This window comes from Myxocyprinus asiaticus, chromosome 14, assembly GCF_019703515.2.
Source record: "Myxocyprinus asiaticus isolate MX2 ecotype Aquarium Trade chromosome 14, UBuf_Myxa_2, whole genome shotgun sequence".
Taxonomy (NCBI): domain Eukaryota; kingdom Metazoa; phylum Chordata; class Actinopteri; order Cypriniformes; family Catostomidae; genus Myxocyprinus; species Myxocyprinus asiaticus.
The window spans coordinates 33,591,285-33,607,263 of record NC_059357.1 but is presented as its reverse complement, the minus strand read 5'-3'; the positions used below and the strand labels follow the sequence as shown (position 1 = coordinate 33,607,263).

Genomic DNA, 15,979 nt, shown 5'->3' with positions numbered 1-15,979 from the left:
AAGAGACTGAAAATAATAAAATGTTTATATAAAATCAAAGTCAATCAAACAAAGTTTAGCATTGTAAAGGTGTGGCAATCTCACCTCTGGGTGGAACTGCTGTTCAGTGCGAGAGTGGCAGTACTGACAGCTGTCCCCGCTCTCACACTTTGAGGGTTCGCCCCATTCATCGCCATGTTTTACACTCGGACATGGTGTCGACCTATCAGATGATAAACAGGTATAAGCTTTATGTAAAAATTTAATTTTAAAATTGACTAAATATTTTTATTTTCCTTATCTTTATCATTTATAGGTAACACTTTGAATTACCATTGTGTATAAAATGTGCTATACACTGTAAATTAACTTGCCTTACAACACACATTCAAGATAATACAGTACAACACTTTTTTTTTTTTTTAAACAAAATTAAATATTTGCAAATAAAACAGAACCTTGGTCATCAAAGTTTCTCCCCAGCCTGCCCAAGTGACTGAATAATTTTTTCAAACCCAACGGAAGTCGTTTTCCAGTTTTTAGAGACATTATCTCAGCAGGGGGTTTAGTCAGTCAAGTCATGAATGACCTCTGATTTCAGCCAGGCAATTATGTAAATTAAAGCTGAAGTGTGTACCTTTGTGTTAAATTACTTTCTCCTACAGAGTGTATCCATGCCGTAGGTTACGTGCTTTGTTCATTATCTTTTGTAGTATTTTATTAGTAGTTAATATTTGCTATTAACCAATGTTGCCCCAAAGCTTGACGATACTGATTATTTTCAGAGTGACTATTTGCTTTCAGATGTAACCCCAATAGTCTATTGGCAACATAGAAATACACGAAAAAGTGCATTGAGGTTGTAGCTCCAATGACGTGAAGCGGTGTCTGTACGACCAGGGTTCGGTTCTGCATTTAGCTTATTATTTTTCCCATTCTGTTTCTTGACTCCACTCTTAATATTTTCTTTATTACTATTTATAATAAATAAAAAAAATATATAAAAGTTAATTGTACTATAGTAATATTGTAGTAACCATGATTTTTTTGGAACATAAATTTGATGATACTAACAATGGTGTTACTACAGTAATATGGTGTTAATAGTAACCATGTTTAATTTTGTGGTTACAATTATTGCACTACAAAATACCATGGTGATACTACGGTTATTTACAGGGCTCCAGTCTGTGACTAAAATGGTCACAAATGCGATCAAAAATAATTGATTGCGATGATAATTTTAAATCTAGTCACCGCTGGCAACAGTCGGGTTGTGTGCGTTCATATGCAGTTTCGAGTTATTGAATATATTTTTAGAACGCGTACAACCAGTGTGTCTCGCGCCGCTTTTCACCCGTTCTGTTTCTGACGAGCTTGCTGCACCGCATGCAACAACAAACCCAACGCGAGAGCTTCATGGACAAATGACTCTTTTGAACTGGGTCTTTTTCATGAATCACCCAAAAAGAACTGGGGGCTTGAACTCAGGAGCTCAGGTTAGCAGTTTGAATCAGATTCACTTTCGCAGCGAATCAGCCATCAGCGAGCTCACAACTAGGATCGCATACATTTCAAAATAAGAGTCCCATGTGTATTTTGGGCTTCTTTATAATTAAAAGTCCCGTATTGTGTAACACTTTTTTCTTCTGGTAATTATTGATTGGAATTGTAGCAGCACAATAAACTGCATCTGGGATTTCATTCAATTTGCACTCTTGTAGTCTCCGTGTCTGGGGCCATCCGGTAACAGTAAAGAAAGACTAAGGCAATATTTTAAAACTATTAAAATGTATTTATTTATTTATTTATATATATGTATATATGTATATATAAATAAATACATTTTAATAGTTTTAAAATATATATATATATATATATATATATATATATATATATATATATATATATATATATTATAAAATCAAGCTTTTGACACTTAGGACAATTGAGGAACTTGTACACAACTATTACATCAGGTGCAAACATTCATTGATGCTCAAGAAGACAACAAACTACTATATGCATACTATACTTTATGTAAATTTCTGTAATGTTGATTCTGAAGAGCAGTACTACTAATAATAAAAATTATATATATATATAAAATCTCTTATATTTGTATAAATTATGAAAGGGGTGTTAACATTTAGGAGACAAAAGGGAATGCAAACTTATCTTCTCAACTATATACAGTTGAATTCAGAAGTTTACATACACCATTTAAACTCAGTTTTTCACAATTCCTGACATTTAATCATAGAAAACTTTCCCTGTCTTACGTCAGTTAGGATCACTACTTTATTTTAAGAATGTGAAATGTCAGAATAATAGTAGAGAGAATGATTTATTTCAGCTTTTATTTCTTTCATCACATTCCCAGTGGGTCAGAAGTTTACATACACTTTGTTAGTATTTGGTAGCATTGCCTTTAAATTGTTTAACTTGGGTCAAACATTTTGGGTAGCCTTCCACAAGACTCTTTCAATAAGTTGCTGGAATTTTGGCCCATTCAGGTTTGTAGGCCTCCTTGCTCACACACGCTTTTTCAGTTCTGCCCACAAATTTTCTATCGGATTGAGGTCAGGGCTTTGTGATGGCCACTCCAATACCTTGACTTTATTGTCCTTAAGCCATTTTGCCACAACTTTGGAGGTATGCTTGGGGTCATTGTCCATTTGGAAGACCCATTTGTGACCGAGCCTCAACTTCCTGGCTGATGTCTTGAGATGTTGCTTCAATATATCCACATAATTTTCCTTCTTCATGATGCCATCTGTTTTGTGAAGTGCACAAGTCTCTTCTGCAGCAAAGCACCCCCACAACATGATGCTGCCACCCCCATGCTTCACGTTTGAGATGGTGTTCTTCGGCTTGCAAGCCTCACCCTTTTCCCTCCAAACATAACTATGGTCATTACGACCAAACAGTTCAATTTTTGTTTCATTAGACCAGAGGACATTTTCCCAAAAGTAAAATCTTTGTCCCCATGTGCACTTGCAAATTGTAGTCTGGCTTTTTTATGGCGGTTTTGGAGCAGTGGCTTCTTCCTTGCTGAGTAGCCTTTCAGGTTATGACGATATAGGACTCGTTTTAATGTGGATACAGATACTTGTCTACCTGTTTCCTCCAGCATCTTCACAAGGTCCTTTGCTGTTGTTCTGGGACTGATTTGCACTTTTCACACCAAATCACATTCATCCCTAGGAGACAGAATTCGTCTCCTTCCTGAGGGGTATGATGGCTGCGTGGTCCTATGGTGTTTATACTTGCATACCATTGTTTGTACAGATGAACGTGGCACCGTCAGGCATTTGGAAATTGCTCCCAAGGATGAACCAGACTTGTGGAGGTCCACAATTTTTTTCTGAGTTCTTGGCTGATTCTTTTGATTTTCCCATGATGTCAAGCAAAGAGGCACTGAGTTTGAAGGTAGGCCTTAAAATACATCCACAGGTACACCTCCAGTTAAGTACACCTCATATCAGAAGCTAATTGTCTAAAGGCTTGACATAATTTTCTGGAATTTTCCAAGCTGCTTAAAGGCACAGTTAACTTGGTGTATGTAAATGCACAAAGTAGATATCCTAAATGACTTGCCAAAACAATAGTTTGCTAATATTAAATCTGTGGTTAAAAAAATCAGTTTTAATGACTTCAACCTAAGTGTATGTAAACCTCTGACTTCAAATGTACTGTTTATTAAACCTTCAATGAATGGGTTATCAGCTGTCTTCATTTTCTTTGGCTTTCATTTTGTTTCTGAACAGCAACTTAAATCGAGAAAATCTGTGATTTGGCTACTAAAAACAGCCATTTGGCTCATAAGACATTTCTTTTAGTCTGGAGCCCTGTTTTATCTGTAGAGGACATAAGGACAGATCAGTATTCCAAAAAATATATTTATACTAATAACAAACATTACCAGTAGGGCTTTATTAATTCTGGCAGTTTGTTGTTCATTCAATTACTGATTGATTTTATAATGTCGCATAATATTTGGGAGCAGCATTTCGACAAGAAAAAGACATTCAGATTTCATACAATGTCATAATCTGACAAGACCATCATATTGTGAACGTGAAGCACAAGTTAACATGGCGTTAACATTGCTTGATAATGTGCACCATTTCACACAGAATAAAGAAACCTGATTTTAACATAAAGATGCTCATTACTGTTATTGATGTCTAATAGCTCAAACTGATAAAATTGCGCTTCTCGTGATGTTTTTGAACCAGATGGAATCTCCTGCCTCGGTAAATTTTGTATTGTTTTGCGTCATTCTGCTGTTCAAGCTAATTATACCACTTATTTTCATCTGTACAATCATGCCAACATTATGTAGTAAATTTATTCAGAACTCAGCCCCAGTTAAACCGTAACACCGGAGAATACCGTAGAGGGAACCCCCAGTATCACAGCGCAATGGCAGGCATGATGAAAAGAAAAAACACACCAGCAACTGTAGAACATTTGGAAATAAAGTGGAGCAAGGAGAACAAATCTTTCTGAGATGTCATGTTTGTTATTTACATGCGTTGCAGGGCTTATTGTCTCGGTTTGCTTGGCTGCAGCGTGCGCAATACAATGTGACAAAAAGCAATAATGTTCCACACTATTTTGAACTACACACGCTATTGTAGGATACTGTATAATGTAATTAAGTTGAATAATAAACTATCATGTAATCATGAATGCTGCCACTCTATGCGACTGTATCGCCAATTATTTTACCTTTAAAACACAATTGTGGCAACAAATATAAGTTAAATACCATGTACAAAATATATAAAGTATAACATGAACAAATGACCAACAATGTCTGTAGCAGCCATAGCACAAAATAGATTTTTGTGAATCTGCCGGATGTAGTTTACGATATTAGTGTTTCACAGATATATCAGTATCGGCGTATATGTTTTCCGATATGCGCAGACATGAAAACTTTTTGTTCAGAACATATAATGCAGAAAACAATGCTTGGGGTGATTTAGAATTGGTGTCAAAATAGTTTGTCCCGCAGAGTGCACTCCGACTCCATTGTTTACAGAGCTGAGCTGATGGTGGTTCTGCAGACAGTGTGGAGTTAAGCAGTGTCTTCATGGTAAGTTGCTAACTAGATTGTGAAATACATACTGGAAAGTTAATAAACAATGACCCCATCATTTCCCCTTTTCAATATAACTAAAGCAGTCAGTAATATAGCAGATTGAAAGGTAAACATCAGAGCATCTTTTTGCAGCTCAGCAGACAATGGTGCAGTGGTGGATTGTGTCTGTTGAGTGTTGATTTCATGCTACGTTGTTACCTAGTTGGTGAGATGCAATGCTAGAAAGTAAATAAACAACGTCCATATTTTACTCTCCATGACAACGAGCTTATAGCTAACTAGCTAACCACGTAGCTACTTTTATTGCTTGTCTACTGAGTGGAAGCTAAGTGTGTAAACATGTATTCACCAAACTGTTTTATTCAGGATTCACAGTTTGGTACACCCTTCAATCAAACAATTCCAGTCGTTGCATTTACAAAATGTAATATTTAAAAGTTTCCCCTGAACTTGTTTAGCAAAATACGGTATAACACCATGGCTGCTGTTTATCTCTTGACTCGGCAGGTGTAAATGCTTCTTGTTTTACAACCTGCCCCTAATTGACTGGCAGTATTAAAATAGTCAGCATTTGACTGATACTAAACAGTACTACTGATGTTTATTTAGCTATTTATTTTATTTTAATTTATCCTTTATTTAAATGGTCAGCAATTGACATACTAAACAGTATTGATTTTTATTTAGATATAATTTTAATTTATTCTTTATTTAAATGGTCAGCCATTGACTGATTCTAAATATACAGTACTGATGTTTATTTAGCAATTTATTTTATTTGAATGTATTCTTTATTTAAATGTTCAGCAATTGACATATTAAACAGTACTGATGTTTATTTAGCTATTTATTGTATTTTTATTTATTCTTTATTTTCTCAGTGTTCATTTCTAGAATTTGTTGACAACGTATAATAATAATGTCAAATATTCTTTGATAAAAATATTTGTTTAAGAAAGCAGCCTTCTGTGTACCTTTGCATAGTCATATCGGTGCACAGTCAAGTGGAGCAGTGGTGGCTCAGTGGTTAAGGCTCTGGGTTACTGACCAGAAGGTCAGGGGTTCAAGCCCCAGCACCGCCAAGATGCCACTGGGCCCTTGAGCAAGGCCCTTGACCCTATCTGCTCCTCTAAAATCGGTATCGGCCTCAAAAATCCTATATTGTTCGGGCTGTACTTTCTACATGTATACAGACAATAAGATAAGTAAAGCTGGTCTCAAACCAACAATTAGCAGGAAAAGACAGTATCAGATGACACAAGTGAACAGCCCCTGAGCTATCAGTCCACATGTGACTTACAAAGAACTTCAGTTTTTAACTACTCCACACCAACCATTGTGACTTTAAAAAAATATTATTTAAAAACAACTAAATAAGCACAAGCACAAGCACACACACACACACATATACATACATTATATATATATATATATATATAAATACAGTATGAGCGGGTCTAACACTTTTAGTCTAACACTGCTGACTAGCCGGGTCAATTATAACACGGGTTAACGGCATTAATAAAATGCATTTTTGTTGTTTTTTTCATTAGGGCTAACAAATTAAATCATTTTGATTTTCAGGAAGATAATTAAATAGCTAATATCTATAAAGCAACAGTTTTAATTTATTGAAAAAGGCTGACATTCGAGCATTTTCTTTTCTGTATATCAATTCACGAACTAAGCTATTTAATGCTGCCATTAATTTTGCATTGTTTGATCACCTTCTACACATGTAAAAATTTACAATACAAATAATAATATTAACAATTTAATCACGATAACTCTCACTTTCTTCACACTACTAAACGATGGTGACAAAAGTGTCCCTTTGCGCCTCCTGTCGGTGATTTTGCGAACGTGTCTCACGTGTGAGAATTTTACGTTTTCACACGGCGGTACTCCCTGCAGTAGTAAAGCTCAATCTGGTTGCTTACCCACTGTATCTCAACTTAATATACAGAGACAACTATATGTAAGCAATTTGTAGTTAATTTTCTCAAAAACTCTAAACACTTTGTCTCTGTGAGTTTTGGCAAAAAGCTGTTTGTTTTAAACGACATATCCAGCCTGACACAATAATAATGGCATGACTCAACCAATGGAGTGAGTTGGGGGTGGGACTGTCAGTCTGTTCAATCAACAGCAGATGGAGGGCATATTTAGAAGGCTGTTTTAAACCAAACGTTTTATTTTTGCAATTGGAGCTAGTGGTGCAGAAATTACACAATTCTGCTTAAAGCTTACAACTGAAAATAAGGAAAATCGTCTAGTGTGGCGCTGGATTTACATGTGAAAAAAAAAATGTCCAGGGCTCTGTGTGTTTTTTTTATTTTTCTTTAAAGTGTTTCTATCTTACCTGTATTTGAACTTTCTGGGATTTCTTCTCCTATCTCTGCTATTGTGATAGTGAGGACACGCATAGCCCTGCCTGCACAGACGTGGAGGCTTGGTACACTGCTCTGTTTTATAGTTGGCCAAAACAAAATTGGTGTCTGCAAAAAACGGGAACAGAAACTTCAGATTACTGCTTTTAACACCCAGCATAAATTGCAATTCAATCAGGTGACCTGACTGAATACAATGCAATTATGTTAGCTTGACCAAGCCAACATACTGTTATGTTAATTCAATAACTGCAATGGTTCTTGACAATAAAACTCTTTATTGCTCCATAACATTCAACACGGCTGATCCTCTTTCCATAGGATGCCAGACTCCATCAGCTCCCAGAAAAATGCGCTAACCCAAAAAAGGTGCTCTTCGCACATGCGCAGTAAACAAAACATAACTTAACAATCTCCCTTTTTTTCTTTTAAGAAGAAAACTGTTCAAGTTTAGAACATAAGCATTTAACAGGTTAACAGAATAACAGGTTAACTTTAGAGTTTTAGTTTAAATGACAAGACATTGACAAAACATAAGCTAATCATTGTCAAATCCATTCAGCCCTTAAGATAGCAAACACCTGTGCTGAGAGCTTTCAGAAGGCCAAGTCCAGATGCCCCCTTTTTTGTCAAGCAGTTAGCTAGCTGCTCTTTGGTGGTTGACCACAAGATCTGCTGAATGGTTCCAGAGTGTATAAGCTCCTTCATACTGCTGATTTCTAGGCGCAGTCTCTTTTCGGTGACAGATTTTGTAGATTTGAGAGCATCGAGAAGGGAATGATTGTCTGTTACACACACAATAGGCACATTGATGCATGAGCAGTCACCAGTGGTAATCTCAGAGTATAGTGTAGCGAGGAAAACTGCACTGTCAACTCCATCTGCAAGTGCCAAAGTCTCTCCTGCTAAGGTACTCCGTACAACTCTCCTGATTCGTTTTGACTGCCAAGATATAGGTGAAAATTTTCCATTTTCTCCCATAAGCATGATGAAATGTCCACCCTGTGTGCCACCGTCCGGAAGATTTCCCATTGAGGAATCACTGTACACCACCAATTTAACAGAACTGTTTTTTCCTAAGTACTGGAACCTCAAGATGACCTCTTCTGATTTCAGTTTTCTGATAAGTTTATTTGCACAATGCAGGGTCTGAACAGTAGCATGCTTTGTGTTAGATGCCAAGATGGATATGTCATATATTATGTCAGGTCTGCTTTGCCTGGCAACCCACAATATTTGTCCAATCTTTGATTTTAGCATGTCCATCTCAACGTCTGTCAATGAAGCTTCACGCTGTGTTGCTCTGGTGGAGTCCACTGGGATAGGTTGCAGATTTTTTATGTACGTTCCTTGTTGTACTTGTATTTCATCCTCCTTAGAATGTACTTCTATTCCAACGTAGCTGAAACTGTCATGTTCTTCCCGTCCAACTTGAAAGGCAGCTTTCAATTGAGGAATGATGTTTATGGTGAATGCATCTGTACCACCCCATATAAAGTCATCCACATGTGATGCAAGAATTCCCATCACCTTGCAGGAATCATCCAGCCAGTAAAATACTGCTGGATCTACCTTTGACACTGTAGCTCCCAATTGTTGCAAGGTGTCTTTCACCCTATTATACCAGAATAAAGAAGCATCTGTTAGGCCATAAACACATTTTTTCAACTTCCATATGGTTCCTTTGTTCTGCACTTCTTGTGGTGGGCAAATGTAAATATCTCTGGTTAACTCTTCACCTTGTAAAAAGGCTGCTTTAATGTCCATGGATTTTAGCTGCCATTTATTTTGACATATGACTGCCATGATCATTTTTAGAGACTCTGAGGCACATGTAGGCGAGTCTTTGGGAAGGTCTTGAGTGTTTATTTCTTCAAAGCCTCTCGCAACTAGTCTAGCCTTACGTACAACTCCAGCAGCTGTTTCTTTAAGTGTGCACACCCACCTCGTGGAGATGCACTTCTGGCCTTCATCTTTCACTTCTTCATAGACGTTATTTCTCTTCCAGGTGCTGAGTTCTGTATTTTTTGCCGGCATAAAGAGATCATCATGTACTATCAATATATCATCTTCATTGGAGTCAGTGCTCAACTTAGCATGTTCGGATGGAATCACCTGAACATTGTCCATTTGTCCTAGATTGACTGATGTAGTTGTGCCAGCAATTTCCTCAGGCTCACTGTACTGCAAATTGTACCAGTTTTTACCGGTTGCCTTTCCTGCTCGGCTGAGGATTTTCCCAGTATGGATTTGTCCACTTTGATTATCTGTGTATTTAACTATTTGGTCTGTTTTCAGTCTTAGACCTTCACAGCTCATGGATGAGCGGGTTTGTGGCGTGTGGGACTGATCAAGATTATCCCCTTCAGGTAGCACTGATGCAGAAGGTTCACTGTCATATTCAGCATTAAGACGTTCATCATTAGCTGGTGTTATTTCCTCATTTTCAGTTTCAGTGTCACTGAGATCTGCTGTTGGCGTTACTGTGGGATATTCATTTGTTTTCATTTGTTCCCTTTCTGTCTCCTCCAGTTTCGTTTGTGGGTCATCCACCTTTCTTAGTCTAGACTGATGCACTGGAACATAGGTTCCACCATGCCTGACAAATACAACCACATTATCTTGGCCTATGACTACACCTGGACCTTTCCACTCATTACAATCTACTCGCTTATAATACACTTTGTCCCCCGTTTCATATCTGTCATGAATGGGCCGCAATTGCTTACGAAGGGCTCTTCTAATTCTCTCCGAGCATTCGGCTTCTGTGAATGCTTTTCTCATTGCATGTAGTGTGGTGATTTGTTTAGCTATCCAAGTACTCATACTTGTTTCCAGAGCTGGAGGCTTATTAGTGAGGACTGAGGGCAGATTTGGGTTCTGCCCAAACACTAACTGGTAGGGACTATAACCATGCACATTGTGCATAGAGTTCTTTGCCATCAGTGTCCAATCTAGAGCTGTCTTCCAGTCAACAGTTGTTGTCCTTCTTCAGCTTCAGCAAAATTTCAGTTAGGGTCAGATTGTGCCTTTCTACAAGGCCATTACTCCATGGACTGTATGCTGCAGTTGTTTTAACTTCAATATTAAACTTTTCAGCCATGTCCCTCATTTCATCATTATTAAATTCACCTCCATTATCACTAAACAGTCTGCATGGAGGACCATGAACACTTATCCAGCAGTGAATAAAGTGCTTCACTATCTCTTTTGGGTTCTTTGTGGTGACGATACTCCCTGCACTGAAGCGTGTTAAGTGGTCAATAGCATGCAAATACCATAATCCCGGCTCAAGCTCATGTAAGTCCACAGCCACAGTCTCATTATAGGCTGATGCCATAGGCAAACCCACTACAGGCTTATGTTTTGGCTTGCTGTATCTGATACATGTTTCACAGTTTTTAACAATGTTCTTGAGAATTGTGTTGCTTTCATCATCGTGATTACCTGAGCAGGCCAGTAATTTTTGCAGTCTATCAGCTGAAGCATGTCCAGATTGTCTGTGTAGTTTCAATAGGACTGTCTCCTTTTCTTTTGTTGTCATGTTTTCTGTCACAGCAAGAATTTCATTTTCATTTTGTGTCTTGTTCTCACTTGTCTCGTTTTCATCTAGATGACTGTCATCTCTCAAGTTCACACAATAATGTCCTGAAGATGTTAGTTCAAGTTTAACAGGTTGTTTAAACATCGTTGCTTTGTCATGTGCAATGTCCAGAACTGCACTTGCTCTTTTCAATAAAGTCTTGCTTAAAAGCATTGGTATTTCTGCAGGAACAACTTCTGTCTCTATTTTGCATCTGGTATGTCCTATCCTTGCTGGAATGGTAACTTTCCTTGTGGAATAAACAACTTTGCCATCACCAAATCTGAAAGGTCTTGCACTTTGTTTGTCATCTATTTTCAGTAATTCACTCTGTGGTAGCCCACTTGTGTAATCCTCAAGCCATTTTTCTCCACACACAGTTCTTGTACAGGCTGAAATTTCTGTGTTAGACAAAGATTCATTTGAAAACAAATTGATGTTACATTCTTCAATGTCATCTTTTAGTTCTTCATCTTTTGTCATTCTTACATGTTCCTTTTTATTTGGACAGTCCTTTACCCAGTGATACGTGCTTTGGCAAATTGCACATTTCGTTCTTCTTCCATATTTATCAAGAGGGTTTGTGCCTTGAGCTATGGTTTGAGTGTTTGACTTATGTCCCCGTTTGCCTGAGTATCTCGTGTAATAGGCAGTGTCACTATCTGTGTTCTGCGCCCTCTCGTGGTGAAGTAACGTTATCTCCAAACATTCTTTTCAATGCTGATTTCATATCAGTGAAAGAAATGCTAGAGCAAGCCATAAGTGCTAACTGTTTATCTTTAACAGTAAGTCTGGCAGTATCGAGTAGCTTAAAGGCTAGTACGGCATCAGGGAGCTCCATTTTGAACTTACGTAGCCTGTTGTATCGGCGTTCGAACTCGACGATGTATTTCACCATAGAAACACCGTTCTCTCTAGTGATCCGGTCAAACTCCGTATACGCCTCGTACTGTCGATCTTTTTCTTCTTTTAAAAACACAGTCCAATTTCGCTATAAGTGTTTGCATTCCAGTGTCAGCATTCAAATCTTCAGCGGAAATTTCCAGAGCACTGACCCTTGCTCTGCCTGTTAGTGACAAAGTAACCGCCAAGGCTTGTTTTTTTCTTTTCCACGTCTCCAAATTTCAATCTCATTTTTCCAACTTTCGTAAGCCACCTTCTCGTCAAACGGTGGGGGGTTTTTGTAATTCCCAGCAGCAGCCATCCTCTGCTACCAATGTTAATTCAATAATTGCAATGGTTCTTGACAATAAAACTCTTTATTGCTCCATAACATTCAACACGGCTGATCCTCTTTCCATAGGATGCCAGACTCCATCAGCTCCCAGAAAAACGTGCTAACCCAAAAAAGGTGCTCTTCGCACATGTGCAGTAAACAAAACATAATTTAACAGTTATTCTACAGATTTTATTCAGGATTTTTCCAAAATCCCTAAATCAAGACCAAAATTATCAACTGCTCCTAGAGCTTTCAAGCTTCATCCACCTTGGAACAGACATACAGATTGTTCTGACTAACATTGCTATATCTTATAACTGATCAAAATTAAGTTTTTGCACGGTGGACCACCAAAAATAAAAAAAAATCCCATAGATTTACAGGCCAACAGAATGCTCGTTAATTCAAACGAGAAATTGTCAAAAAATTTACATTTAAACAATCACAAACAATCATGGCTTTATGTTACAGTACATAATCTATACATCTTTCAATCTTTCTGACGGTTTTATCTGAAGATCTACATTACTATTTCTATCTATCTATCTATAACTTTCAGACAAAGACTTAGTCAAGCCAAGAGCAAAGTTTGTCTTGACAAACTATCTAGTTTTATAACTGATCCCTTTTTTACCTCTTTATTTCTATTCTACTGGGCTTGTATCAGTGTGGGAAGGTTTTGTCACCTTGCCAGCGGGGGTCCTCATTCAGGGTCTTCTCAATCATGGCTTGGCTGGCCAGCACTCCTGGCTGCAGATCGGGAATTCCCTCCCCAGATCCTAACTGGCCGTTCTGTAGAGCTTCTTGTGCCTGGATCTCTCTGTGAACATGTTAATTTGAGTCAGCCCACCCATTAAAACCATCAACAGCTCTGAATGATCCATATAAAAAAAACAAAAAAGCAAGACTTGATACAACAGCTATTTCCATATACACGTTGCTAGGCAACTGGTGAGATGGCACATTTCTTTGCATTTCATGTTATTTAATAACTGGTTAGCCACATTTACAGAGCAGAATCTAATCATTTGCTGCTATGTTGTGCAGACTGCTTATCAATTCAATTAGTACATTACAAAATATGGTTAACTATGATCCCCATCCCACTCAATACAAGCACTCTGGATGCTTCCTTATTATGACTTGTATGCATATGCAAATATGCATGGTGCCAATCACCTGAAAACCTGTGAAGCTTTTTGCAATTGAAAGCAATTATCATACCAAAACAATGTCTAGCGCTAACTGTAGTTATTTTTGGATTGACGGCATTTACATTTGTTGGGGGTTGGGCAGGGTGGCAGAATTCCCCTGCCCTTGAAAAACAGGAATGAGTGCCACAAGCCACAGCACTTCCTTTTCCTGCTGCTGATGCCATTGAGTGTCAGGTTTGCTTGCACTTTAAGATACTCAAATTAAAACATATATTCTTTACATTTGCCTTTGCTAAGGACACAGACAGGGAAATGTCTTACCTTATGTCATAAACTGGTGGCCGTAGGTCGTGTGGTCCATGAGCAAAGGCGCAGTGGAGGCCGTTTTTCACACAGTGTCCACGAGCGTCTGTCTCATGGATGCAGGTGCCAGTCTTGTAGTAGCGTAAATGGTACTTGCGCTCTGTGTCACCGGTGGTCCGGTGTAAGTAAGGGCAACTGTGAAGAGAAAAGCATTCATGCTGAATGAACACACACAATACATTTTGAATGTTTACAAGGGGAAAAACAACAACAAGGCCTATTCGTCTTTGCGAATATGTACAAGTAAGCCAGTACATTTCTCTGTTCATTTTCTGATTGCAAATTAAGATTGGGTTGGAACTGGGTTCATGCTCTTGCCTCGCAGCCATTCCTAACATACCACAATAAGAGAGCAATAGAGTGATACAACAAAACTTTCTATTGCGTTCCTATGTGCTAAATCATATCAATAACATTTATCTGTGTATCCCTGCCTCCAAAGTACTACCATTAGCCAAGTGGACCAAGCATTTGTGGAAAAATATGTGGAAGCGTGTCCTGGAATTTATTTTATCACTGGCCTTCCAGGACTCCCTCACACAACTGCATCTACTATAAATACAAATTCTATAAATAGTTCACAGAGTGTGAATTATGTTGACTGACTACACTTGAAAACAGCTGTTGTTTACATATACAGTTATATTATAACTGGTTTTAATGTTGTTTATTGTTTTCACACAGGAATACATGTGCACACACTAAATTAGAATAATTATAATATATATATATATATATATACACACACATACATATATTTTTGAAATGTTTTATATATATATATATATTTTTTTTTTTTTTTTTTTTTTTTTTTTTACCAGAATCATTCCACATATTAAGATACCTCTTAGGGCTGAAACGATTATTCAACGTTATCGACAATGTCGACAATAGAAAATTGTCAACAAATTTTTTCATTGTCGAATAGTCATTTGATGTCATTTAAAGTAACATGAAATCATATGTAACTCAAATGATGACGAGCTACAGCAGCACTACAGCTCGCGCCAGACTGAGGAGAGAAAGAATTACACAACTCACAGTCCAGATGCACTCTAAACTTTCCAAACAGCTTCAGGTGATGTAGATCGCAAAGTATGAGGGAATTATAATGCAAAAATACCAAATAAGTAAACACCGAAGAACTCTCGTTGGGGAATAAGCGGAGCTGGAGCTCTTTTAAGGAAACACCCTGGTGTTACATCTTTAATGCAGTTATATTTAAGGCATTATAGCTTTATTAAAGTTCAAATAATAAGGAAGCAGATCATATAAATAACTACAAACTCCGAAACGGTCATTTCTCTGTGCGTTCAGCGCCTCTTCTGTGAGTTGCACAAAGTGTCCCGATCTAATGGGGAAGAGACTGAAATTGCACCCGGCTGATGCACACTCTGTTGCGGGGACGCTTGTCCCTCAAGTGCACACGCTTAATGCAGCTAGATTATAACGTGATGGCTCGCAACTTATTGTATCATAATATATGTCACTGTGCGTTTCTTATTGTGAATAAAATTGGCAATACGCTTTATTAATAACAGAGAGTTTGTTTTTTGTGAGTGTGGCAGGGCGGAGGGCGGGGCCAGGTCGTGATTCTATACGACCAGCTCCAAATCAGGCTCATTAGCCCGAGAAGGATAAAGGCCGACTGGAGATGGCAGTGCGACGGAGCTAGAGTTACAGACAGCTGTCCGACACCTGTGTGTGTTTGTCTTTTTGGTTCAGTTTATAATTAAACTATTATTTTATTATCAAGCCGATTCTCGCCTCCTCATTTCCATTGAAGTGTTACACTGGTGCCGAAACCCGGGAAAGACGAGGGACACGGCGTAGTAGAGTCCTCGCCACTACCATCCACCCCAATGGAGCAGCCGCGGCCATCCGCTGGGGGACAGAGAAGCCCGGCTGCCTGAAAGCGGAGGAACGACCACCGGCCGTGAGGGGAGGAGGGGCTCCTAACCGACCGCTTGGAGCGGTCAGGGCCACTGCCAGGGGCGGAGGAGACCCCTACCAGCCGCTGAAACGCTGCGGGGTCTAGGACCGCCGACCGCGAGCGGGGAGGGGCTCCTGGCCGACCACCTGGAGCGGGAGAAATGCTGCCAGGGGCGGAGGAGGCCCCTTTCGTCTACCAAAAACGCAGCGGGGCATTCCGTCCGCCAGGGGCCGGAGGACTGCCTC

General features: G+C 38.7%; 1 protein-coding gene across 6 annotated transcripts in view; it reads right to left on the bottom strand.

Annotated features, from left to right (window-relative positions):
• The window catches only part of LOC127452094 (putative E3 ubiquitin-protein ligase UNKL), a 41,371-nt gene that overhangs the window by 16,000 nt on the left and 9,392 nt on the right, over positions 1-15,979 (bottom strand). For all 6 annotated transcript variants that reach the window (XM_051717282.1, XM_051717285.1, XM_051717286.1 and 3 more), the window contains exons 3-6: positions 13,760-13,936; positions 12,971-13,104; positions 7,455-7,590; positions 85-202 (exon numbers count right to left, since the gene is read on the bottom strand). In XM_051717282.1, the coding sequence (XP_051573242.1) occupies positions 85-202; positions 7,455-7,590; positions 12,971-13,104; positions 13,760-13,936 (565 nt within the window). The remainder of the gene's footprint in view (positions 1-84; positions 203-7,454; positions 7,591-12,970; positions 13,105-13,759; positions 13,937-15,979) is intronic.